The sequence below is a fragment of the Artibeus jamaicensis genome, unplaced genomic scaffold, assembly GCF_021234435.1.
Source record: "Artibeus jamaicensis isolate MK-2021 breed Jamaican fruit bat unplaced genomic scaffold, CSHL_Jam_final contig_1044, whole genome shotgun sequence".
Classification (NCBI taxonomy): Eukaryota; Metazoa; Chordata; class Mammalia; order Chiroptera; family Phyllostomidae; genus Artibeus; species Artibeus jamaicensis.
Window position 1 is genome coordinate 361,838 of NW_026521208.1, and position 27,119 is coordinate 388,956.

A 27,119-nucleotide genomic window follows, 5' to 3' on the forward strand; every position below is an offset into this window, starting at 1 on the left:
GGTCAATAGATCCTGGCACACAGAAGATGCTTAACATACACATTTTTTAAGTAAAAATGACAGTCATCTATTTAACAAACACTTCCTCAATGCCTGTTTTCTTCTAGAACTATGCTAATTGTTATGAGACATAAAGATGTGTAAGACATGTAAGGATTATTTGGTGAGAGGGAATCTCAGCTTAAATAAGTGACATTTGATCTGAACCACCTTCTATTTTTGATATGTCCTGAAGTTTACCCATAGCCTCATAATGAAGACTTAACTATTGTAACTGTTGTTATTGGCCAAGCATGTATTTTGTTTCATTTCTGAAGAGCCTTTCACAAGAACCTAGCCTAACTTCCAAGGGTGGAAAGACCTTGTTTTCAGGTTGTGTGACATCCAGGTCTTCAATGGGGCTCAGGGAGGATCAAGCAGGCGGCCACCTCTCTCTGTTGTAACTGGACTCCCCCTATGATGTCACGGTTCAGATGAGGAAGGTGTGGTGCCCTGAACACCCATTGGGGTAAAACAGTGAGGGCAGTGGTCGTCCCAGTGTGTCAGCACCTGGGTGTGTTTGACCCATTTGCACACCCACCTGAGTGTCCACCAGTCTGAGAATGCTCAGGTACTGAGGCCTGACTGCCCCCCAAGGGATAGACAGTAATTAATAGTACTTTTTAAATTACCGAATTCATCCATACTCATAAGCATTTAAAAATGTGTGAATTAAAATTATATCAATGGTCTTAAGAGATGAAACTCGTAATTATGGGGAACACACTGTCTCCTCCTCTGAATCCTCACTGTAAGGCCTGTGTGGTGCAGAGGGGTTAAGTGATGGTCATGTGTTAAAGGAATTGTTTCACTTGTCATTGCTGCACAGGTAGGAGCCTTCTCCTCTGTTCATACACAGTGAAGGGTCATGGAAAAAGTATAGGTTCCCCTGAAGCCAGGGGTTAGAAAACAGGGGTTCCCCTCAAGCCAGAAACTGGAATTGAGAAGAAAACACTTGATGAGACGCTAATGAGAAATCCGTGTCTCTTGTTCTTTATACCGTAGATGTAAAGACGTCTAACAGGAAATCCAGGTGCTGGTGTTGTGGTCATTTCTTTCACGTGGACCATGTGGAACCTGGGGTGGAGGAGGTAGGACATGAAATAATCTCACATGAAATGTGTGGGTTTCTCCAGATAATAGGGTAAATAGCTCAGGTGACAGAATGAAAGTAACAAGGATGTTCAGCCTGGTGACCAAATAGCTGAACCACCATATTCAAACAATGACCCATATTCTTAAACTTTAATCTTTAAAATGTCAGAATCTTTGATTTTCTGAGTAGGAATAAAACAATAATATAACCTTGGTAATTAATAAAGTGTTAGATACAAATATATATTTTGCCTAAAAATTAACTACTAAATAATACCAAGAATGATTTCTTCAATTTTAATGTTAGTTTAGTGAAATAGTTTTGACTCCATAAAAGGGAAGTCAGGTAATCTGTTTTCAGTGTTCACAAACATGAGAATATGTTATCCTAGGAACAGTTTTTCATTCCTTGCCAAATTTTATGCTTGCTGTTTTAAAAGACTACATCAAAAATGTGGCAGAAATCATGATAAAGGTATGAGTAATTGATATTAGGTAATGGTTTATGAATATGATTCTTCCCTAAGGTAATCAGACCCTATTGGAGAAGCGTCTGTGCCCGAGGCTGAAGTGGGGAATGTATGAGAAAAGTGTGAAACAGCCATCAGAAGTAAGGAAGTTCTCCAAAACTATGGAGATGTGTTAGAAAACAAAAGGGCAAACTTGATGGGTTTAGATCTAGAATAATTAAGAATGAATAAATTTTTTCATTACTAAATTCATGAGTCCATACTGATAGAAAGATGATAGATGCAGACGTATTAAGATATATAGATAATTGATAGATAGGTAGGTACGTGATAGAGCCTTTCCTCATGAGGAAATTGACAACCAATAAATGTACCAGCAGTGATGGAATAAGAACACCAACTTTTGCAATAATCACTACTAGTAATCGAGTCAGGTAAGATAATCAACTGGCACTGAAATTAGTGGCTTAGAAGCTCTATGAGGAACAGAATATTATATAGTAACTTTAATGGCTGGTCCAGAAATTGCATGCGGGAAAAAGATAAAGATTCTACAATGGAAATACTGGGGAGGCACCATGTTCACCAGGCGATCTGAGTGATCGTCACCAGTGATGGAACAGTGAACCTCATGCACCTGCCCATGAAGCAGAGCAGAAGATATTTAATTTCCCTGCAGAGAGTGAATAATCTGAATAAAACAATGAGAAGCTGCATACAGTTCCATTTAGAGAACATTGTAGTAAAAAAATTATCTACAATCTTCTAAAATTCAGTGGTTGTTATGGCAAAGGCAGACGGAGTACCTAGTTTAGATGAAAGGAGACTAAAGATGAATGACATTAAATATCACATGTTATTTTGGATTGAGTCCTGGGTGAGGTGAGTAGAGAAAGAATATTATAGATTAAAGACTCATGTCAATATCAAATTTCCTGATTTGGATAATTGTGGTGAGATTACTGAATGTCTTTGTTTTTAGTGGAAAAAGAGGAATTTAAGGGTAAATGGGTATCATGTCTATTCATACTTTCATCTCAAGTGCTTCATAAAAAGGAATACTCATATATAATAATATAGAGACAAAGAATTATAAGGTAAATATGAAATAAATACTAAAATTTGTTAAAACTGGGCATATGGTTATATTGGAGTTCTTTGCATAATTCTTGACTGTTTTCTATCAGTTTAAATTTATTTTATAGGAAAGTTAAACACAGTTAACCAGTTTGGGGGAGAAGGGGAAGCTTTCAAGGAGTGACAAAAATACAACCTTTCTCTGAGCTCACATTGAGATTAACTCCACTTTGTATTGATTCTCCAGCCCAGACCTTTATCACACTTCAGTTCTTGACCAGGTCTCTGTAAGGAATGAAGGGGAACTGGTCATGGGCCACAGAGTTCGTGCTGCTGGGATTCCAGCTCAGTGCAGAGACAGAAGTTCTCCTCTTCTGGGTCTTCTCCCTGCTCTACACCTTCAGTCTGTTGGCAAATGGCATGATCTTTGCACTCATCTGTCTGGACCAGAGACTACACACCCCCATGTACTTCTTCCTCTCTCACCTGGCCATCATTGACATGTCCTATGCTTCCAACAATGTCCCCCAGATGCTGGCCAACTTAGTGACCCAGAAAAGAGCCATCTCCTTTGTCCCATGCATCATGCAGACATTTTCGTATCTAGCATTTGCTCACACAGAGTGTCTGATTTTGGTGGCTATGTCCTATGATCGGTATGTGGCCATCTGCCATCCCCTTCAGTACACTGTCATCATGAGCTGGACTGTGTGCACAGTCCTGGCCACCATGTCCTGGGCGAGTGGATTTTTCCTGTCTCTGATACACATGCTTCTTCTTCTAAGGCTCCCATTCTGTGGGCCCTGGGAAGTAAACCACCTTTTCTGTGAGATCCTGTCTGTCCTCAAGCTGGCCTGTGCTGACACCTGGCTCAACAAAGTGGTCATTTTTGCTGCTACTGTCTTGGTCTTAGTTGCGCCCTTCTGCTTGGTGCTGGTCTCCTACACACACATCCTCTGGGCCATCCTGAAGATCCAGTCTGGGGAGGGCCGCAGGAAGGCCTTCTCCACCTGCTCCTCCCACCTCTGTGTGGTCGGGCTCTTCTTTGGCTGTGCCATTGTGGTTTACATGGTCCCTGACTCCAGTCAACAAGGGGAGAAGACTAAAATTCTATCCCTCTTTTATAGTCTCTTTAACCCAATGCTGAACCCCCTCATCTACAGCCTGAGGAATGCTCAGGTGAAGGACGCCCTGGGCAGGGTGCTGCAGGTGAGGTCCAGGTGAAGGGAAAACTCACACGGTTCTCCCGATTAGAAATTTCATATACGAATAGGAATTGTTCAGCTTCTAGCTCTGAAAATAGGGTAAACGTCCATAGAAGAGCATAGCTTTTAAGGTTCAAATGGGACAACTATATTATTGGAATTTTTAGTCTTTTTTAAAAAAGTAAATTCTCATGTTCTCAAGCCAGGAATGTTACATGGAGTAGAAATTAAATGTGTGAATGTCGTGTCAACCCCATTCTCTGGCTTATGTACTTAGATATTTGACTTCTTATCACCGTGTGGTAGTTGGAAACAGCAAAGTAAAAGTAATGCCCTATGAGAGACCTTCTGAAGTGACTGAAATTTTAATACAGAAAATGCTGCAGAGTCAAGTGAATGTGCCTCACCGGTTGTGTGGTGAATGCAATGGAAGGTTAAAGAAACTGTAAATTCCTTGGTGAAATAATTTAGTAGCAAAGGGAGAAATTAGGGAAAGACGTAGTGCAACAGGAAACTATGTAGAAATCTTAAAATATCTTAAGGTCAAGTGAAGGACATGTATTAGTAAGTATTTAAATGGCTCTAGAGGTAAAGGTTTTGAGCATTACTCAAAGTTTACTTTTATTCTTGGGTTATGATCTTTTCTAACAGAGCAGGGTTAAATCCCCTGTTGAAGTTCTTGAAATGTTTCCCACCAATATTCTTGTAGCTTCTGAACCACTCAGCTGAGGATGACTGCAGTGGCAGCAAGCAGCAGGAGACAAGTGTGACAGAGCTGAGTGGGCAAGTGGACGTGGTGGGAGAGGATGCTGGGGAGGTTGACCCTTCACTTTCTCCCCCAGATCCCACCCCCTCCCTCTGACAGCTGTCAGTCTGTTCTCTGTATCTATGAGTCTGTTTCTATTTAATTTGCTAGTTTTTGGTGTTCATTAGATTCCACATGTAAATGAGATTGGTGGTGTTTATCTTTCTTTGACTGGCTTACTTCACTTAGCATAATGCTCTCCAGGTCCATTCATTCTGTCATGAAGGGAAAGATTTTCTTTTTTTGTGTCAGTGTAGTATTCCATGGTGTAGATGTACCACTGCTTTTTTATCCCCTCATCTATTGATGGACACTTGGGCTGCTTCCAGTTTTTGGCTATTGTAAATAACAGTGTAATGATCATCAGGTTGCATATACAGGTTCTGACAGATGTGCGTTTGGTAGGGTAATGATGTAGTTGTCATAATCCATAGTTTTAATTTGAACATTTCACTTAAAATGTCACGTGTTGCACTTGAGTGTGATATTGTTATGTTACAGAAATACCTGCTTTTGATTTTGTAATAAGAGGTTTTCTAATAAAAATTTGGTAATACTCTTTGTGCCTGATGCTATATACTTTTAAATTAGTGTTGTAGGCTGGTTTGGATGTAGTCCCTCAAGTGAATTGGCTATGTCATAAGGCAGTTCCATGTTTAATTTTTTGAGGAAACTCCATACTGTTTTCCAGAAGGGCTGCATTCCTGTCAACACTGCAGGATGGTTCCCTTTTCTCTACGTCCTCACCAGCACTTCTTGTTTGTTTATTTATTGATGGTGGCCATTCTTACAGGTGTGAGGTGATTGACCCTGTGGTTTTCATTTGCATCTCTCTAACTTTTAGTGACATTGAGCATCTTCTCTTATGTCTATTGGCCATGTGTCAGTCCTCTTTGGAGAAGTGCATATTCAGATCCTTTGCCCATTTTTCAGTTGGATTGCTTGTTTATTGGTGTTGAGTTGTCTGAGTTTTTTTTTTACCGATTTTTAATGTTGTTAACACCTTATGAGATATATCTTTGGTGAATATCTTCTCCCATTCAGTGGGTGGTCTTTTTCTTTTCTTGAAGGTTTCTTTTCTTTCTGTTTGGGTTTCGGTTTCTTTCTTTTGTTTGCTGTGCAAACACTTTTCAGTTTGATAGAGTTCCATTTCTTCAGTCTTTCTTTAGTTTCCCTTGCCTGAAAAGATAAAGCAGCAAAAATATTTCTAGAGTAAATATTCAACATTTTACTGCCTATTTTGTTCTAGGATTTTTATGGTCAGGTCTTCCAATTAAACGACCCACTTCTCTTTTGAAAAATCTGAGAAGCCTTGTCCAGGTGGCTCATTTGGCTGGAGCATCATCCCATGAACCAAAACGTCATGGATTGAGTTTCCACTCAAGGCACATACAAACATTGCAGGTTCAGTCCCAAGTCGGGGTGCATGTGAGAGGCAACCTATCAATGTTTCTCTCTCCCATGGATGTTTCTTTTTCTCTCTCTCTCTTCCCTTCCTTTCCCCTCTCTCTCAAATCAATAATCAAGTCCTCAGGTGAGGATAGAAAAATCTGAGAAATGCATAAAAATGACAATATGAATTAAGGAAGCCAGCATCAGAGAAAATTGTATTGAATGATATTGAATCGTTCAATGGTATTGAACGATTATTCCTACAGATTTCTCAAAACTGTAGGAATACATTTCCCTCACTTGGTCACAGCTCTGACAGTCAGAACTCATGCAGCTACCAAATGTAGTTTGTGTATCTTGGGCTTTGCTCATTAAGCCATAGTCAATTATTTATTCTCTGGTTTTTCAACATTCACAGGAAAACATCAAACCGTTGATCTTTTAACACACAGTACTCCATAAATACAGTTGGTAACAATTTATAATTATTTCCATCATTATACATCTTCTTTGACCTTCTGAATATCCATTCATTCTTCAGTTGGATATTTACCACATTGGCGAAAATCCGATGACTTGAAACCGATTTTCAAATAAAATAATTGGGAAGTCATTTAAATTATCACTGTGGTACTTTTTACTCATTCCGCTTTCAGATAGAAAGGATTATCAAAATTCTAGAGGACCTTGCTTGAAACATAGGAGCTCTAAATGCAGGTTGAAATGAGAGCTGTGATGACAGGAAGTGCCCAATGCTGATGGATGACGTACATACCTGAGAACATGGTTATTGCTGTTCAGAACTGGCTGTGTTGTGTGTGTGAGTGTTCTGTGTGTGTATTTATGTTTTGTGTATTTCTTGCTGTGATAGCTTTTCCAAATTACAGGAATGTCATCTTGCTAATACAATAAAAACATGTCATTTTGAGATGATTCATTTCCCAAGGTTAAAATTTGTTTGGTGTCATAAACATTATATTTTATTTATTATCTTCTAAATTTTTATTTTACAATTGATGGTCAGATGATGACAGACCTGACACACTGTGTTCTAAACTACTGTTTTCACAGCCTCATTTGGCTACTAGTTCTGTCACCTGTGTGTCAGTTTTCAGATTTTCTGCAGACCACCTGTACCATCAAACAAACTGGGAAGAAAACAGGTGCCAATATTTATGGATTGCCCAGGATGCATCGGGCTTGTCTTATGATCAGAAGCCATTTGGGGTGTTTCTGAGTGTGTTTCTTCTTATCAGCATGGAAATGTAGAGTTAGAACACAGGTGGACATGTTCCCAAAACTTGATTAACTGCTCAGTTTTCCCAAGGTTAGGTCGTGATCCCAGAAAGTCAGGAATCACGCAGTGAAGAATGAATTAGTTGTAAACTGCATGCTTTATTGGTATGAGATTTCCAAAATACCATTTTGACTCCATTACATTGAGTCTGAGAGTGCAACAGAGTACAAGTAAATATGACAGAGCCATAGGTAGCAGATCCTCTCCTGGTCCCAAAAGAGGCATGAAGCTTTGAGGGAAGCCACCTTGGAGAGGGTCCTTTCCTTCCCTCCTTTCCACCCTTAGAAGGGCTGGACTCTGAACCTCCCCACTCCAGGTTAGAGATTAGAGGGTACCTCCAATGCTTCATGTTGTGGAAAACTCTCCCTCAGCCAGGTTCTAATAAGCCCCATGGGGACACCTTGACCATACTTTGGGGTTCTCAGGGCACCCCCCCATTTCCTCCATAACCAGCTGTCTACAGCACATCAACACCTTGAGTTGTCACTTCGACTCTGATGATTTATCTCACTGCTTTCATGCCACCTCTGCTGCCACTCATGGGACCCAGATTACAGAGGGGAGATGCCTCTTTATCGAGGTTAATTCCAGGAGCTTACTCATTGTTACACTGATCTTACTTCCTCTAAGGTTCACCTGGACCAGGTTTGGGTACCAGGGCAGTGCTGAGATGCACAACATCCAAACAGCACACAGTATCCTTGTTCTGTAATGAGTGACATCATCTCAGAGCAGTGCTCTGTGGCTGTGTGTCCTGCAGGGGCAACAGCAGAAGCAGGAGAAGAGAGTTGCTCTGTCTCCTTCCTGGTGGCAAGGGCCACACACTGCATGTCACAAACCACCCTCCAGTGAGACCCCAGGACTGCCAACTAGGTCCAGCGCATTGGAGACTGAATCCCCCTTTTCTGAGAGTTCTGCTCTATTTTCAGTCAGAAAGAAAGAAGAGGGTGTGCGGCTTCCACCCACAGGAGCTCCCAGAAGGCAGGACCCTGGCTGACCTTCAGGTGCTTTCCCCTCTGAGGCTGTTGGGTACAAATGCAGGTGGTAAACAGGTTGCCTTCTTTTACTTTACCTCCTTGGTGTAAAAGCCTTTCCCACTGTTTACAACTTTGGGGGCAAATTGCTGAACCAGTAGCTATGAAAGGGCAGAACTGGGCACTGGGTCTCAGAGAAACAATTTGAGCTGTGTTGGGTCACCAGGAAGTTTTGAGTCTTGAGCTGTGAATTATGTATATGTACAGACTGTTTACATGTTCTCCAGTGTCTTTCAGCAGCACTTGTACCCTGGCTAGTCCAGGTCTGTGTCATTTCCCTCATGAGAGTGCTTATTCTGACGTAGGACATTGTACCAGATGCTGTAAGTGACTAGTGTAGTGTGGCTGGCTCTTCTCCCTAGGTGGAGATTGACTTTTAATGATTCCTTCTACTTCTCCAACACAGTGGTTGGGCATGTGTCCCTCACACCTAGGTACCACCATAAACTGTACCTTATAACCCACTATGAGGTGAGGGTGGCCACTTGCTTCCAGAGTCTTTCTCCATCTCACACTGAGAGTGAACAGACTTGATCAGAACAGTAAGTGTGTGCCCTTCACCTGAGGGGATATAATTACTGAATGTGACTATTTTTTCCCCAGCAAAATTATCTTAAATATGAAAATTTTAACTCATATTTAACAAAATGATAAAGTGATCAGTTATTCTACTTTAACTCAGTGAGCTATTTACACAGTCATTAAAATGATGACTGTATAAATTTTACAGATACATAGGAAAGAGTTACTGTAAGATTTAAAAGGAAAATGTTAACCAATAATTACAAATGTTATATAACTGCAATTATGGTACATATATCCAGTATAGTAAAATGTACTATATATGATAGTATAGTGTTGGTTGTAGGGTGGTAAGATGATGACTATACCTTTTACAAATTGTGTTTCAGGATGTCAGATCACTATGTTTACACCTGAAAAACTCTACCAGTACTAGCCTGTACACCAACTATGCTGAAATGGAAATATATTTGAAAATAAATATAGAAATAAATTCACCTACTAAAGGTTGTAAGATGTAAGAAAAGCTCTCATATTTCATCTGTCTTTATTGTAAATACTATAGCATAAAAGATGATTTTGAAAAGCCACCCACCTCTTGCTTACCTTATGTGGGCAGCAGAGCTCACTGAACATGCAGACCAGATGGGCTCTTATCAGAACAGCTACTGTATTTCTCCATCCCTCACCCAGTGCTGTGCACTACACATCAATAGCACTCAACACACAATGTCTCATCCAGCCATCCTAACCAGTTCAGGAAGAACATCCTATTATCAGTCTGTTTTATGCGTACGTTTACCAGAAAGTAGCAAACGTCTGACTTTTGATGAGTTGCTGTCACTGCCAAGCCCTCCTTCCCTGTGGTCACCCACCCTTAGCAAGCACCACACATTCTCCTCTGTGTCTGTGCTGCCAGTGTGACTTAGACTGGACCTCAGAGGGAAGGCCTGTGGCTCACAGTGCTGCCTGTGAGTAGCTAGCATTTGGTTCAATTTAAGGATTCAGCAAACCTCTTTGGACATCACATCTAAACCTCGCCTTCCCATTAGTGTTTTTAAGTAATGCTTGTGAGTGTCCCTCAATGAACTCTCAGTATGAGTGATATGGAGGCTCTTCGTTATTGATAAATTTGAGACCCCTGCATTCATCCACTTCACAACTATTCTTAATAAAACTGGGACATTTGGACTATTGATTTTTATTTTTTAATCCTCACCCGAGGACATGCTTGTTGTTTCTTTAGAGAGACAGGGGAGGGGAGGGAGAGAGGGAGAAAAACATAAATATGAGAAACATCCATTGGTTGCCTCCTGTATGTGTGGCAACTGGGACCAAACCTGCAATGCAGGTCTACAAGGGTCCTGATGGGACCAAACCTCATACTTTCAATTTATAGGGCTACACTCCAACCTACTGAGCCACACCAGCCAGGGCAGGTTACTGCTTTTGGTGCCTTCCGATTGCTTATGTTGTGTAGGTAGGGAGCTCTAAAGCAGACTGGGAGCCTGGAGCAGGGAAAAGGACCTTGCTCCTTCCTGTCTGCCCACTGCTCTAGTCAGCCTTGCCCAACAGCTCTTGGCAGTGGCAGTGATGGCCCCCTGCCCAGCCTTCGTTACTCAGGTTCTCAGAGCCGGGCTTGTCATTCCCTGCTGGGGCCACAGTGCCACTGGGACTCCCCATCTCTTCACAGGGTCAAGTCTAAACCCCGACTCCTCTGACCCTCTGGATTCTAATCGCCTCTGCTGTGTGCCCTTGTTCCCTAGCGGTGGCAGCTTCATGTAGTTCTGCTTGTTCATCTGAGAGCTCTGTGTTTACTGTTGTAGTTCCCCAGGGTCCTTGTACCCAACGTGTTGTATGGAAGTCTCTCTACTACTGTCGAATACTCATGATGCCTCCACTTTTCTGCGGGTACTTGAGGGAAGGGGTGTGGAGGATGCTGGTACCATTGTGCAGTTCTCCCTCACATTACCCAAACTTTGTTTCCCTGTCCCAGAATCAAGGCTAATCCCTAAGCAAGACACTGTAGGTCTACGTGAAAAGATTTCTGCTAGAATTCCTGATGGCTCCTGGGGTGCCTGTGTTTTCACCCCATCTGGCAACACTGAGTGACAGTGACATAGCTACATTGTCTTCTGGGTGAGGTGGCCCATCAGTCCTGCCCCTATGTGACCCTGTCCTCTGGAAATGGGGACACCTGCTCAACTGCCAGCAATCTGTAACAGCACAGGATGAACCTATTATTTTTTCCAAAAAAAGGAATCTGAGTGAAAATCAGGCTCAATGGGGAGGAGGAGGAGTAGTAGCTGAGGGTAAACAAAGGGAGGTAAGGAAATCTAACATTACATCAGAGCCTCAAGAAAGGCTCCCACCTGCAGAATGTTACTGTCTCTAAACACAGTTATACCAGACACACAAAGTGGTGACGTCACACATTTACTCAAACGACTTTGTATTTGGAAGCTGACAAGGTCAAATGGAAGCTTGAAGTCCTGAGTGGCCTTCACTGGAACATATTTTGGTCACATGACAGGATGATAAACTGGATCAGTTGTTTGTGACTTGGCGGGGCAACTTCTTCATGAGTCCCCCTGGTGCCACCAACACAAGAATGAATATGGCCGAGACATGCTGAGATCCACCTGGGGAGGAGGAGTGGGCTGTGGCCAGTTTCTCTGGGGAGATAAAGGCCAGCAGCAGCCAGTTCCTCCGAGGAGAAAAAGGCCCCGAGGGCCCTCTTCCATAGCCTTTAATTGGATTGTAATACACAGGAATACAGGGCGGCAAGGATCAAACAGTAGATCACATTTCAAAGAAATCTGAGGGCTTCAGAGTCTGAGTCAGTGTCTGTCAGGAAGAGAGTTGCAGAAACTTTGGGAGACATACTCATTTCCTCTCGGACCCTTATCATATGAATGAAAGCACTTTTAGCGGAGTAGATTTCACAGGTTTATCAGGAAGTCTTTGTGATGCCAGATTTTCCCCAGGACCCGCTCTAGCAAGGCAAGGAGCTGCACCTCTCTCCATCAGGTATTCAGGCTTAAGGAAATTAGAGTCAGGAAGCAATTCTCCCAGGGAACATGGAAACTTGAGCTTTGTCAAAGCCAGGGCTCCAGAGTCCATTGCTCTTTGTTGCAACCCCCCAAGTCTTTCCACAAAGGCCTCCCAAGTGATGGAGTCTAGCTTAGTTTACGCCCTGCTGTGAGGGGTCTTACCCATCATTGACTTCTGACCAAGCTTCTGGGTCAGGGAGAGGAACTGAGGCAGTGATTGCTACCAGAGACAGGCGGCTGGCATTCCAAAGGTTGTCCGTCTTGCCCTTTGCCACAAGGGATCAAGATACAACTCCGAAAATCAGGCAGAGTGGTCTACAACAGTGACTTGACAGAATTCTGACTAGGTAGGAGTAACACTTGACTCCTATTTTTCAGGTTGCTGCTACTGCACCGGCTCTATTTTGGGAAGAGGTTTCCAGGAACCACTCTCCATGTAGCCCTTGGATTGTGTGTTGTTCAGTTCTCAGCTTTCTGATGATGGTGTACCTGTCCACCTTGATGACCACATGTGAAGAAAGGTCCCCGGTTTAATGGACCAAAAGCACCAGCTGTGTGCTTGGCACAGGTACATATTTATTTTTCTGTGTGGAAACCTATTGCAAAAAAAAACAGAAGAAGACAGTGGATTACTGTGGGAAGAAAACATAGACTTCACAGGGTAGATGTGAATTTCCTGGGAAGGGGCCCTGTGTGGCAGGAGGCAGTTTCAAGGAGGCCTTGTGGTACACCCAGACTAAGTCACACTGAGGGAGGGCTGCCACTTACCTAGCAATAATATGGAGGAGCCACTGTTTCTGGAATAACAAAACATACCTTGCAACTGTACTCAGGCCATTGAGAATTAGAAATAACAAGTATACAATGGAAATAGCAAGCATGATGAATTGTCCCCTAAAAAAGAAAAAAAAATGGCTTTGGGAGAGACAGGTGGCTCTTGTGGCGTCAGCAGACAAGTTGAGTTTCCTTTTGATGAGAAGGAACAGTCCGTGGAAACTTGTTACCTGGAATGAGCAGATTAGGAAGATCCAACTACCTCACATAAGTGAGCTAATTGGAATACTGATCTGGATGGTCAAAAGTATCAGAAGGTCTGGTTAAGGTCTCGTCAGAGATGTCTGCACAGGTTATTACAAGGTAAAAATAACACAGCTCAAAGGGGAGCAGGTACCAGTCAAATTACCATAAACCTATGGAAACCTATTTCATGACTTTATACGGGATGCAGCAGTCACTCTGAGTTATCCCTGGGCCACAGTTGCTTTCCCAGATGTGGGGCACAGCCACACTGGGGCTGTGTTTGTTATACCAAATAAGCTGTCACTGCATCTGTTGTGTACATGACCCCCTAAACCTAGAAGCTCAGGAGAGACGTGGACACCAGCCTGCAGTGTCAGGGGTGTTATGGACGGGATAAGAGACAAATTTACATGGACTACTGAATCCTGTGGAGGAAAAGGGACAGCAGAACTACTCCCCGAATTGGGGAGCACCTTGGATCAGCCTAGCTAGTCTCTCAAGGGGAGAGCATCCTGTCCCTTGCCCAAAGAGGATTTTATTAAATTCAGTTAGAACAGGAATACAGGTAAAGGTCATTAATCATTATCAGGCAGTAAGGATCAAAGAATAGATAGTCTACAAAGAACTATGAGGGCCTATTCTGAGTTAAGGTCTGTTAGCTAAAGGATGACAAAACTTTGGGAAAAAAACTTGTTTCCTGCTCAGATCCTTATCATTTAATTTAGAGCAATCTTAGCCAAGCAGGTTTCACAGGATTCCTTGTTTACTTTGTTAGACCTAATCACCCAGGAAGCCCACCCTTTCCAGCACAGGGCAGCACTGCCCTCTGTCATTGAAGTTTCAGGCTCAAGTCAGGCAGGGAAAGTAAAGCAGCCAAGAGATTAGGAGACTTCTTGCAGACCAAATGAGGATTCAGTCTATGTCAAATCCGAGGGGTGAGGTTCCATCACCCCCATTTGCTGTAGCCCCCAAGTCCTTCCCTGGGGCCTCCCCATGATTGTGCCTGTCTTAGGTTGTTCCCTCCTTGGGGAATCTTACCCATCATTGGATAACCAGTCAAACACTGGGGGCCAGTTATGAATGAAGTAAAAGAATCTGAAGCAGTGCTCCTACCTTATGGAGATAAACATTGCGTCCTTAGTGGCTTATGGTCTGAAGGTCACTCACTCAGCCTTAGCCATTGGGGGTCACAGGTCCTGTAACCAGGCAGGGTGGTTCCCAACACAGGAGGTCCACACATTTTTCTGTATGGACCCCCTGTAAAGCCCCCCTTTCTGTAAAGCCCCCCTGTGCACTCCCGAGAGAGTAAGGATGAAGAAGGCAAAGTGTCCGAGCATTATTGTGAAAAGAGTTCAGACCTGGTAGAGCCTTGGAAAGGTCCTCACCCCCTCACACAGGCCAGGTGGGCAGACTGGGCAAGCAACTGTTCACTCAGGTAAGTTTACATAAATTGAAAATGAAAAGACACTTTGAATCATTCTAATCCTGTCCCTGAGAGTGAGGCACAAGAATGGAAATTGTGTTCTTCTGAGCTGGGATTCAGAGTTGCTGGGACAGTTTGGGTGGGAGTTCTGGAGGCAGGTGCGCTGATAATGAAGACAGTGGGGATGTGAGCATCGCCCTAAGGACCAACACATGATGTAAGGAGTCGGGACAGGGCACAGCAGGTAAGAAATGACTGGGTGGGTAGGTGGAATTCTGAAGACGGTTTCCCACCCATGTCAAGAGCTCCTTGGTCATCTAATGCAGCCCAGGCCTTGGGACTGCTCAAAAGGGATGTTGCCCACCAACTGGACCTAAACCAGGGAGGCTGCGGTGGTGGGCTGAACCCAGTGAGGGGAGACTCCTGAGAACAGAAGTCCCCCAACCACCTGCCAAAGGAGGAAGTCAGAGGGGGAAGTGAAGAGTGAAGGTGGAGGGGCCACAGGCAGGGCCACAGATGGGGGGCACAGCTGGCCTGAGTCTTGGTCTCCACCTGCAAGTCCTGCACCAAAATGCAGCCGAGCCCACCAGGCCTCTGCCCTTTAGAACTGAGAGACAGTAGGACACACGGTGCTGGTGGAAGCCTGTTCACACATTTGTGCTCATCTGCTGCAGGGATGGGAAACTGAAACACAGTTGACGTCTGGTAGGACTCACCTTGCTTCCAGCTCTGGCCCTTCCCAGACTGGTCATCTGTCACTCCATGCAGGACCCCCTTGAACTCTGAAAAATCACTAAGGCACCAAAGACACTCTATTTATGTGTTTATGTGTGTTGGTGTGTGTCAGATAGAAATGAAAAGTGAGAGCTTATGAAATATGTGCTTTTAATTCCTTTAGAACTATTTCCATCATATGTTAACCTAAAGAAAGTATTTTGATGATACGTATTTTTTGTAGAACATAAAACTACTGAAAAGAGCAGCTGTGATTTACACTTCTGAAAATCCTTTAAGTGTTGGTTGAGCAGAGAGCAGCTGGGTTGACATCTTCTGCATTTTCTCTGGGCCACCTCATCGAATGTCATGTTGCCTCCAGAAAGCCCCCCTGTGCACTCCCGAGAGAGTAAGGATGAAGAAGGCAAAGTGTCCGAGCATTATTGTGAAAAGAGTTCAGACCTGGTAGAGCCTTGGAAAGGTCCTCAGAGATTCCCTGTGGTCCCCGGGCCACAATCAGAGGACTCATGACAGTGTGTTCAGACTTCGAGCTCCACATCTGCCAAGTGAAAATGATGATCAGACTGAACTGTGTGGTCTATGTTTGGCACCTTTTCTGAAACACAAGAAGGACTCAGTAGTTGTTGCTCATGGATGTGATAATTCTTCCTCATTTGTACCTATGAGCCCTGAGTGTAGACATTGACACATCCTGCTTGGGGGGGTGGCCTGTTTTCTCTAAAGGTCACCCTAACAGGTTCCACGGAATCCCACCCTCTACAGATGTAGAGAAGCAGATATTCATAATGCTAATCATTTCAAGAGCATGGCTGCCATTATTTGTTATGTCTGACTTAGGGTTTAAGCCCCTGAGATACCTGCAAGTTCATGTAGAAGCAGCACAGCACTAACAGCTGCCGTGCCTGGTCCCCAGTGCTCTCCCCCCAGGGACAATCAGACTTGATCTTCACTGTCCTCCCCGGAGGGAATTCAGAGAGTTTTTCTTTTTCTGTAGGGAGAAGATAACTAGGCAGAATATCTTATGATCCTTGTGGGAAGGAGAACTCTCAGGAGAAACTGCAGAATATTTTTAGTTCCTCTGATTCTCCAATGGAAGCTGTGTCCCTGGGCTTCTCTGAAGGACCCACAGCAAGACCTGCGGCCCCTCCAGTGTCTGGGTCTCCACCTGCAGAAGCTGCAGAGGGCAGGCTGCTGCCCCTGTTCCCAGGTGCATCTCTCTCCTCCGTGGGGTTTATTCCAGGTCAGAGCAGGTCCTCGTGAGAAAATCCCCCACAGAAAAGACCGTTTTGTGCTGGGAAGTGAACTTCAGTGTGAGTAGTTGAGGCCGGACAGGAGAGTAGCTGACACCACCGTGGGTGTGTGCACGAGACTGGCACTGCTGGGAGCTCTTTCCTCCTGACTCCTATGGGGCACTGTAGGTCAGTGAAACTTACACCTACATTTCTTTTTTCCCACCTCAAGGACATCTGTCTGCTGTGCTATGGGCAGAGTCCAGACCTCCCTTAGCATCTCTCATACTCCCCTCCCAATGTGTGGTGCTCAGAATAACCACACTGTCTCAGCCAGGGCTTTATAGCCAGGCATTGGCTCTGAGTAAGGATCCCAGGAGCCAGATTAGAGGTGGTCTGTGTTTCCTAGTCTGAATGAGGAGGGTGACGTCCAGGGCAAGTTCTCTCCATGGGAGAGAATCTTCCAGGAAGGGTGGCAGTAATTCATTTCTTTGCTGAAACCAGGTAAAATGTAAGTTTACCATTTAGTTGCTTCCTTTCCTGACCATCCCAGGTGATCAGCTCATGGTGATGATTGTCAGAGTGGAAATCACAGTGTGTGATGTAAATATATCCACTATCATCCAATAGGACACCATGAGTGGGAGACTCCTGGGCAGAGCTGGGGAAGTGGGACACAGCTCCAGAGCTGCAGAAACTCGGAGTCACAGGACCTCCCAGGTGAAGAGCTGCTTGTGCCCACCTCGCGAACCTTTTTTTGTGTGTCACTAGTGTTTTGTTCTCACCGTGATGTTTTCTTCTCCGTTCCAGTGTGTGCCTGCTTAGGAGGTTGAATCTATCTTCTATTTCATTTTCATGTTGCTAATTTTTAATAGCAAAATGATGACTGTGGTAATGAAAACAAAAATAAAATTATAAATACATCTAAAATAAAATAATCCATTTATAGAGACACAAAACTAAATAGTCAGGGAATAAATGTTCCTACTGACTAGAAATGTTCCTATTGACTAGTTACTTTCAACAAAATTATTCTTCTTCATGTTCAGATATGAATATGTTTCAAACATTACTTACTGTGGCCAACTGTGTTTGAGTAGAATTTGGCAACACTGATGTGGCTTCTCTCACTTTCCATGACACAGCAGTATCTTTAATTGTAGGAAAAATTAATGTCACAAACTTAATGCACATTTACACAGAACCTTCCCAAATGTACTCATATTTATGAGAGTGAAAATCGAGAATTTTGTCTGTTTCTCTGAAGGATCAAATTCTCAGTGTGCTTTTCCAATAAAATAGAAACCATGTCTTGGTCAATAGATCCTGGCGCACAGAAGATGCTTAACATACACATTTTTTAAGTAAAAATGACAGTCATCTATTTAACAAACACTTCCTAAATGCCTGTTTTCTTCTAGAACTATACTAATTGTTATGAGACATAAAGATGTGTAAGACATGTAAGGATTATTTGGTGAGAGGGAATCTCAGCTTAAATAAGTGACATTTGATCTGAACCACCTTCTATTTTTGATATGTCCTGAAGTTTACCCATAGCCTCATAATGAAGACTTAACTATTGTAACTGTTGTTATTGGCCAAGCATGTATTTTGTTTCATTTCTGAAGAACCTCCCACAAGAACCTAGCCTAACTTCCAAGGGTGGAAAGACCTTGTTTTCAGGTTGTGTGACATCCAGGTCTTCAATGGGGCTCAGGGAGGATCAAGCAGGCGGCCACCTCTCTCTGTTGTAACTGGACTCCCCCTATGATGTCACGGTTCAGATGAGGAAGGTGTGGTGCCCTGAACACCCATTGGGGTAAAACAGTGAGGGCAGTGGTCGTCCCAGTGTGTCAGCACCTGGGTGTGTTTGACCCATTTGCACACCCACCTGAGTGTCCACCAGTCTGAGAATGCTCAGGTACTGAGGCCTGACTGCCCCCCAAGGGATAGACAGTAATTAATAGTACTTTTTAAATTACCGAATTCATCCATACTCATAAGCATTTAAAAATGTGTGAATTAAAATTATATCAATGGTCTTAAGAGATGAAACTCGTAATTATGGGGAACACACTGTCTGCTCCCCTGAATCCTCACTGTAAGGCCTGTGTGGTGCAGAGGGGTTAAGTGATGGTCATGTGTTAAAGGAATTGTTTCACTTGTCATTGGTGCACAGGTAGGAGCCTTCTCCACTTGTTCAAACACAGTGAAGAGTCATGGAAAAAGTATAGGTTTCCCTGAAGCCAGGGGTTAGAAAACAGGGGTTCCCCTCAAGCCAGAAACTGGAATTGAGAAGAAAATACTTGATGAGACGCTAATGAGAAATCCGTGTCTCTTGTTCTTTATACCGTAGATGTAAAGACGTCTAACAGGAAATCCAGGTGCTGGTGTTGTGGTCATTTCTTTCACGTGGACCATGTGGAACCTGGGGTGGAGGAGGTAGGACATGAAATAATCTCACATGAAATGTGTGGATTTCTCCAGATAATAGAATAAATAGCTCAGGTGACAGAATGAAAGTAACAAGGATGTTCAGCCTGGTGACCAAATAGCTGAACCACCATATTCAAACAATGACCCATATTCTTAAACTTTAATCTTTAAAATGTCAGAATCTTTGATTTTCTGAGTAGGAATAAAACAATAATACAACCTTGGTAATTAATAAAGTGTTAGATACAAATATATATTTTGCCTAAAAATTAACTACTAAATAATACCAAGAATGATTTCTTCAATTTTAATGTTAGTTTAGTGAAATAGTTTTGACTCCATAAAAGGGAAGTCAGGTAATCTGTTTTCAGTGTTCACAAATATGAGAATATGTTATCCTAGGAACAGTTTTCATTCCTTGCCAAATTTTATGCTTGCTGTTTTAAAAGACTACATCAAAAATGTGGCAGAAATCATGATAAAGGTATGAGTAATTGATATTAGGTAATGGTTTATGAATATGATTCTTCCCTAAGGTAATCAGACCCTATTGGAGAAGCATCTGTGCCCGAGGCTGAAGTGGGGAATGTATGAGAAAAGTGTGAAACAGCCATCAGAAGTAAGGAAGTGCTCCAAAACTATGGAGATGTGTTAGAAAACAAAAGGGCAAACTTGATGGGTTTAGATCTAGAATAATTAAGAATGAATAAATTTTTTCATTACAAAATTCATGAGTCCATACTGATAGAAAGATGATAGATGCAGACGTATTAAGATATATAGATGATTGATAGATAGGTAGGTACGTGATAGAGCCTTTCCTCATGAGGAAATTGACAACCAATAAATGTACCAGCAGTGATGGAATAAGAACACCAACTTTTGCAATAATCACTACTAGTAATCGAGTCAGGTAAGATAATCAACTGGCACTGAAATTAGTGGCTTAGAAGCTCTATGAGGAACAGAATATTATATAGTAACTTTAATGGCTGGTCCAGAAATTGCATGCGGGAAAAAAATCAAGATTCTACAATGGAAATACTGGGGAGGCACTATTTTCACCAGGCGATCTGAGTGATCGTCACCAGTGATGGAACACTGAACCTCATGCACCTGCCCATGAAGCAGAACAGAAGATATTTAATTTCCCCACAGAGATTGAATAACCTGAATAAAACAATGAGAAGCTGCATACAGTTCCATTTAGAGAACATTGTAGTAAAAATATTATCTACAATCTTCTAAAATTCAGTGGTCGTTATGGCAAAGGCAGACGGAGTACCTAGTTTAGATGAAAGGAGACTAAAGATGAATGACATTAGCCCTGGCTGGTGTAGCTCAGTGGATTGAGCACGGGCCTGCGAACCAGACAATCGCGATTCGATTCCCAGTCAGGGCACATACCTGGGTTGCAGGCAGGTTCCCTGCAGGCCAGCTCCCAGCAGGGGACGCATGAAAGGCAACCATACATTGATGTTTCTCTCCCTCTCTCCTTCCCTTCCCCTCTAAAGATAAATAAATAAAAATCTTTAAAAAAAAAAGATGAATGACATTAAATATCACATGTCATTTTGGATTGAGTCCTGGGTGAGGGAAGTGGAGAGAGAATATTATAGATTAAAGACTCATGTCAATATCAAATTTCCTGATTTGGATAATTGTGGTTAGATTACTGAATGTCTTTGTTTTTGGTGGAAAAAGAGGAATTTAAGGGTAAATGGGTATCATGTCTATTCATACTTTAATCTCAAGTGCTTCATAAAAAGGAATATTCATATAATAATAGAGACAAAGAATTATAAGGTAAATATGAAATAAATACTAAAATTTGTTAAAACTGGGCATATGGTTATATTGGAGTTCTTTGCATAATTCTTGACTGTTTTCTATCAGTTTAAATTTATTTTATAGGAAAGTTAAAAACAGTTAACCAGTTTGGGGGATAAGGGGAAGCTTTCAAGGAGTGACAAAAATACAACCTTTCTCTGAGCTCACATTGAGATTAACTCCACTTTGTATTGATTCTCCAGCCCAGACCTTTATCACACTTCAGTTCCTGACCAGGTCTCTGTAAGGAATGAAGGGGAACTGGTCATGGGCCACAGAGTTCGTGCTGCTGGGATTCCAGCTCAGCGCAGAGACAGAAGTGCTCCTCTTCTGTGTCTTCTCCCTGCTCTACACCTTCAGTCTGTTGGCAAATGGCATGATCTTTGCACTCATCTGTCTGGACCAGAGACTACACACCCCCATGTACTACTTCCTCTCCCACCTGGCCATCATTGACATCTCCTATGCTTCCAACAATGTCCCCAAGATGCTGGCAAACTTAGTGACCCAGAAAAGAGCCATCTCCTTTGTCCCATGCATCATGCAGACATTTTTGTATCTAGCATTTGCTCACACAGAGTGTCTGATTTTGGTGGCCATGTCCTATGATCGGTATGTGGCCATCTGCCACCCCCTCCACTACACTGTCATCATGAGCTGGACTGTGTGTACAGTCCTGGCCACCATGTCCTGGGCGAGTGGATTTTTCCTGTCTCTGATACACATGCTTCTTCTTCTAAGGCTGCCATTCTGTGGGCCCTGGGCAGTAAACCACCTTTTCTGTGAGATCCTGTCTGTCCTCAGGCTGGCTTGTGCTGACACCTGGCTCAACAAAGTGGTCATTTTTGCTGCTACTGTCTTGGTCTTAGTCACACCCTTCTGCTTGGTGCTGGTCTCCTACACACACATCCTCTGGGCCATCCTGAAGATCCAGTCTGGGGAGGGCCGCAGGAAGGCCTTCTCCACCTGCTCCTCCCACCTCTGTGTGGTTGGGCTCTTCTTTGGCTGTGCCATGGTGGTTTACATGGTCCCTGACTCCAGTCAACAAGGGGAGAAGACTAAAATTCTGTCCCTCTTTCATAGTCTCTTTAACCCAATGCTGAACCCCCTCATCTACAGCCTGAGAAATGCTCAGGTGAAGGACGCCCTGGGTAGGGTGCTGCAGGTGAGGTCCAGGTGAAGGGAAAACTCACACGGTTCTCCCGATTAGAAATTTCATATACGAATAGGAATTGTTCAGCTTCTAGCTCTGAAAATAGGGTAAACTTCCATAGAAGAGCATAGCTTTTAAGGTTCAAATGGGACAACTAAATTATTGGAATTTTTAGTGTTTTTTAAAAAAGTGAATTCTCATTTTCTCAAGCCAGGAATGTTACATGGAGTAGAAATTAAATGTGTGAATGTTGTGTCAACCCCATTCTCTGGCTTATGTACTTAGATATTTGACTTCTTATCACCATGTGGTATTTGGAAACAGCACAGTAAAAGTAATGCCCTATGAGAGACCTTATGAGGTGGACTGAAATTTTAATACAGAAAATGCTGCAGAGTCATATGAATGTGCTTCACCAGCTGTGTGCTGAATACAATGAAAGGTTAAAGAAAGTGTAAATTCCCTGCTGAAATAATTTAGTACCAAAGGGAGAAATTAGGGAAAGATGTAGTGCAACAGGAAACTATGTAGAAATCCTAAAATATCTTAAGGTCAAGTGAAGGACATGTATTAGTAAATATTTAAATAGTTCTAGAGGTAAAGGTTTTGAACATTACTCAATGTTTCCATTTATTCTTGGGTTAGGATCATTTCTAACAGAGCAAGATTAAATCCCCTGCTGAAGTTCTTGAAATGTTTCCCACCAATATTCATGTAGCTTCTGAACTACTCAGCTGAGGATAACTACAGTGGCAGCAAGCAGCAGGAGACAAGTGTGACAGAGCTGAGTGGGCAAGGGGGGAGGGGACGTGGTGGGAGAGGATGCTGGGGAGGTTGACCCTTCACCTTTCTCCCCCAGGTTCCACCCCCTCCCTCTGACAGCTGTCAGTCTGTTCTCTGTATCTATGAGTCTGTTTCTATTTAATTTGCCAGTTTTTGGTGTTCATTAGATTCCACATGTAAATGAGATTCATGGTGTTTATCTTTCCTTGACTGGCGTACTTCACTTAGCATAATGCTCTCCAGGTCCATTCATTCTGTCATGAAGGGAAAGATTTTCTTTGTTTGTGTCAGTGTAGTATTCCATGGTGTAGATGTACCACTGCTTTTTTATCCCCTCATCTACTGATGGACACTTGGGCTGCTTCCAGTTTTTGGCTATTGTAAACAACAGTGTAATGATCATCAGGTTGCACATACAGGTTCTGACAGATGTGCGTTTGGTAGGGTAATGATGTAGTTGTCATAATCCGTAGTTTTAATTTGAACATTTCACTTAAAATGTCACGTGTTGTGCTTGAGAGTGATATTGTTATGTTACAGAAATACCTGCTTTTGATTTTGTAATAAGAGGTTTTCTAATAAAAATTTGGTAATACTATTTGTGCCTGATGCTATATCCTTTTAAATTAGTGTTGTAGGCTGGTTTGGATGTAGTCCCTCAAGTGAATTGGCTATGTCATAAGGCAGTTCCATGTTTAATTTTTGGGGGAAACTCCATACTGTTTTCCAGAAGGGCTGCATTCCTGTCAACACTGCAGGATGATTCCCTTTTCTCTACGTCCTCACCAGCACTTCTTGTTTGTTTATTTATTGATGGTGGCCATTCTTACAGGTGTGAGGTGATTGACCCTGTGGTTTTCATTTGCATCTCTCTAACAGTTAGTGACATTGAGCATCTTCTCTTATGTCTATTGGCCATGTGTCAGTCCTCTTTGGAGAAGTGCGTATTCAGATCCTTTGCCCATTTTTCAGTTGGATTGCTTGTTTATTGGTGTTGAGTTGTCTGAGTTTTTTTTTTTTACCGATTTTTAATGTTGTTAACACCTTATGAGATATATCTTTGGTGAATATCTTCTCCCATTCAGTGGGTGGTCTTTTTCTTTTCTTGAAGGTTACTTTTGCTGTGCAAACACTTTTCAGTTTGATAGAGTTCCATTTCTTTAGTCTTTCTTTAGTTTCCCTTGCCTGAAAAGATAAAGCAGCAAAAATATTTCTAGAGTAAATATCCAACATTTTACTGCCTGTTTTGTTCTAGGATTTTTATGGTCAAGTCTTCCAATTAAATGACCCACTTCTCTTTTGAAAAATCTGAGAAGCCTTGTCCAGGTGGCTCATTTGGCTGGAGCATCATCCCATGAACCAAAACGTCATGGATGGAGTTCCCTGTCAAGGCAAATACAAAGATTGCAGGTTCAGTCCCAAGTCGGGGTGCATGTGAGAGGCAACCTATCAGTGTTTTTCTCTCCCATGGATATTTCTCTTCCTCTCTCTCTCTTCCCTTCCTTTCCTCTCTCTCTCAAATCAATAATCAAGTCCTCAGGTGAGGATAGAAAAATCTGAGAAATGCATAAAAATGACAATATGAATTAAGGAAGCCAGCATCAGAGAAAATTGTATTGAATAATATTGAATCGTTCAATGGTATTGAACAATTATTCCTACAGATTTCTCAAAACTGTAGGAATACATTTTCCTCACTTGGTCACAGCTCTGACAGTCAGAACTCATGCAGCTACCAAATGTAGTTTGTGTATCTTGGGCTTTGCTCATTAACCCATAGTCAATTATTTATTCTCTGGTTTTTCAACATTCAAAGGAAAACATCAAACCGTTGATCTTTTAACACACAGTACTCCATAAATACAGTTGGTAACAATTTATAATTATTTCCATCATTATACATCTTCTTTGACCTTCTGAATATCCATTCATTCTTCAGTTGGATATTTACCACATTGGCGAAAATCCAATGACTTGAAACTGATTTTCAGATAAAATAATTGGGAAGTCATTTAAATTATCACTGTGGTACTTTTTACTCATTCCGCTTTCAGATAGAAAGATTATCAAAATTCTAGAGGACCTTGCTTGAAACATAGGAGCTCTAAATGCAGGTTGAAATGAGAGCTGTGATGACAGGAAGTGCCCAATGCTGATGGATGACGTACATACCTGAGAACATGGTTATTGCTGTTCAGAACTGGCTGTGTTGTGTGTGTGAGTGTTCTGTGTGTGTATTTATGTTTTGTGTATTTCTTGCTGTGATAGCTTTTTCAAATTATAGGAATGTCATCTTGATAATACAATAAAAACATGTCATTTTTGTGATGATTCATTTCCCAAGGTTAAAGTTTGTTTGGTGTCATAAACATTATATTTTATTTATTATCTTCTAAATTTTTATTTTATACTTGATGGTCAAATGATGACAAACCTGAAACACTGTCTCCTAAACTACTGTTTTCACAGCATCATTTGGCTACTAGTTTCATCACCTGTATGTCAGTTTTTAGATTTTCTGAAAATCCCCTGTACCATCAAACAAACTGGGAAGAAGACAGGTGCCAATATTTATGGATTGTCCAGTACACACTGGGCTTCTCATATGATCAGAAGCCATTTTTGATTTTTCTGAATGTGTTTCTCATCAGCATGGAAATGTAGAGTTAGAGCACAGGTGAACATGTTCCCAAAAGTTGATTAACTGCTCAGTTTTCCCAAGTTCAGGTTGTGATCCCAGAAAGTCAGGAATCACACAGTGAAGAATGAATTAGTTGTAAACTGCATGCTTCATTGATATGAGATTTCCAAAATACCATTTTGACTCCATTACATTGAGTCTGAGAGTGCAACAGAATACAAATAAATATGACAGTGTTAGGTAGCAGATCCTCTCCCAGTCCCAAAAAGGCATGAAGCTTTGAGAGGAAGCCACCTGTGAGAGGGTCCTTTCCTCCCCTAGAAGGGCTGGACTCTGAACCTCCCCACTTCAAGGTAGAGATTAGAGGGAACCTTCAATGCTTTGTGTTGTGGAAAACTCTCCCTCAGTCAGGTTCTAATAAGCCCCATGGGGACACCTGGACCATACTTTGGGGTTCCCGGGCCACCTCCTGCAGCCTCCATAACCAACTGTCTACAGCACGTCAACACCTTGAGTTGTCACTTAGACTCTGATGGTTTATCTCACTGCTTTCAATCCACCTCTGCTGCAACTCATGGGACTCACATTATAGAGGGGAGAAGCTTCAATATCGAGGTTAATTCCAGGAGCTTACTCATTGTCACACTGATCGTGCTTCCTCTCGGGTTCACACAGACCAGGTTTTGGGACCAGGGAAGTGCTGAGATGCACAACATCCAAAAAGCACAGAGTATCTTGGTTCTGTAATGAGTGACATCATCTCAGAGCAGTGCTCTGTGGCTGTGTGTCCTGCAAGGGCAACAGCAGAAGCAGGAGAAGAGAGTTGCTCTGTCTCCTTCCTGGTGGCAGGGGCCACACACTGCATGTCACAAACCACCGTCCAGTGAGACCCCAGGACTGCCAACTAGGTAGAGCCCATTGGAGACCAAAACCCCCTTTTCTGAGAGTTCTGCTCGATTTTCAGTCAGAAACAAAGAAGAGGGTCTGCAGCTCCCATCCACAGGAGCTCCCAGAAGGTAGGCCCCTTGCTGACCTTCAGATGCTTTCCCTTCTGAGGCCGTTGGGCACAAATGCAGGTGGTAAACAGGTTGCCTTCTTTTACTTTACCTCCTTGGTGTAGAAGCCTTTCCCACTGTTTATAACCTTGGGGGCAAATTGCTGAGCCAGTAGCTGTGAAAGGGCAGAACTGGGCATTGGGTGTCAGAGAAACAATTTGAGCTGTGTTGGGTCACCAGAAAGTTTTTAGCCTTGAGCTGTGAATTATGTATCTGTACAGACTGTTTACATGTTCCCCAGTGTCTTTCAGCAGCACTTGTACCCTGGCTAGTCCAGGTCTGTGTCATTTCCCTCATGAGAATGCTTATTCTGACATAGGACATTTTACCAGATGCTGTAGGTTGCTAGTAGAGTGTGGCTGGCTCTTCTTCCTTGGTGGAGATTGACTTTTAATGATTCCTTCTACTTCTCCAACACAGTGGTTGGGCATGTGTCCCCCACACCTAGGTATCACCATAAACTGTACCTTGTAACCCACTATGAGGTGAGGGTGGCCACTTGCTTCCAGAGTCTTTCTCCATCTTACACTGAGAGTGAACAGACTTGATCAGAACAGTAAGTGTGTGCCCTTCACCTGAGGGGATATAATTACTGAATGTGACTATTTTTTCCCCAGCAAAATTATCTTAAATATGAAAATTTTAACTCATATTTAACAAAATGATAAAGTGATCAATTACTTCATTTTCACTCAATGAGATATTTATAGTCATTAAAATGATGACTGTATACATTTTACAGATACGTAGGAAAGAGTTACTATAAGATTTAAAGGGAAAATGTTAACCAATAATTACAAATATTATGTAAGTGCAATGATG

The 27,119-nt window shown here is 42.5% G+C and overlaps 2 protein-coding genes and 1 long non-coding RNA gene across 4 annotated transcripts; all 3 read left to right on the forward strand.

The window, feature by feature from the left end:
* The first annotated feature begins 1,060 nt into the window (after positions 1-1,060).
* Positions 1,061-18,838, forward strand: LOC128627043 (uncharacterized). Of its 2 annotated transcripts, none has more exons than XR_008391119.1 (3): positions 1,061-1,130; positions 12,368-12,557; positions 18,756-18,838. It is a non-coding gene; the product is annotated as an uncharacterized LOC128627043 (long non-coding RNA). The 2 variants fall into 2 exon arrangements; XR_008391118.1 differs by lacking the exon at positions 18,756-18,838 and adding an exon at positions 16,162-16,245.
* LOC128627042 (olfactory receptor 2A2) lies at positions 2,976-3,905 on the forward strand. The gene has a single exon (XM_053662982.1). It carries the CDS (start codon positions 2,976-2,978, stop codon positions 3,903-3,905), a length of 930 nt encoding a protein of 309 aa, XP_053518957.1.
* A 2,077-nt stretch (positions 18,839-20,915) lies between the features above and the next one.
* On the forward strand, positions 20,916-21,845 carry LOC119058934 (olfactory receptor 2A2). The gene has a single exon (XM_037158430.2). The coding sequence runs from the start codon at positions 20,916-20,918 to the stop codon at positions 21,843-21,845; it is 930 nt and encodes a 309-aa protein (XP_037014325.2).
* The last annotated feature ends 5,274 nt before the right edge of the window (positions 21,846-27,119 follow it).

What these genes read in the sequence shown, in the direction of transcription:
- LOC128627042 (XM_053662982.1), top strand. Translation starts at nt 2,976, where the DNA reads ATGAAGGGGAACTGGTCATGGGCCACAGAGTTCGTGCTGCTGGGATTC.
- LOC119058934 (XM_037158430.2), top strand. Translation starts at nt 20,916, where the DNA reads ATGAAGGGGAACTGGTCATGGGCCACAGAGTTCGTGCTGCTGGGATTC.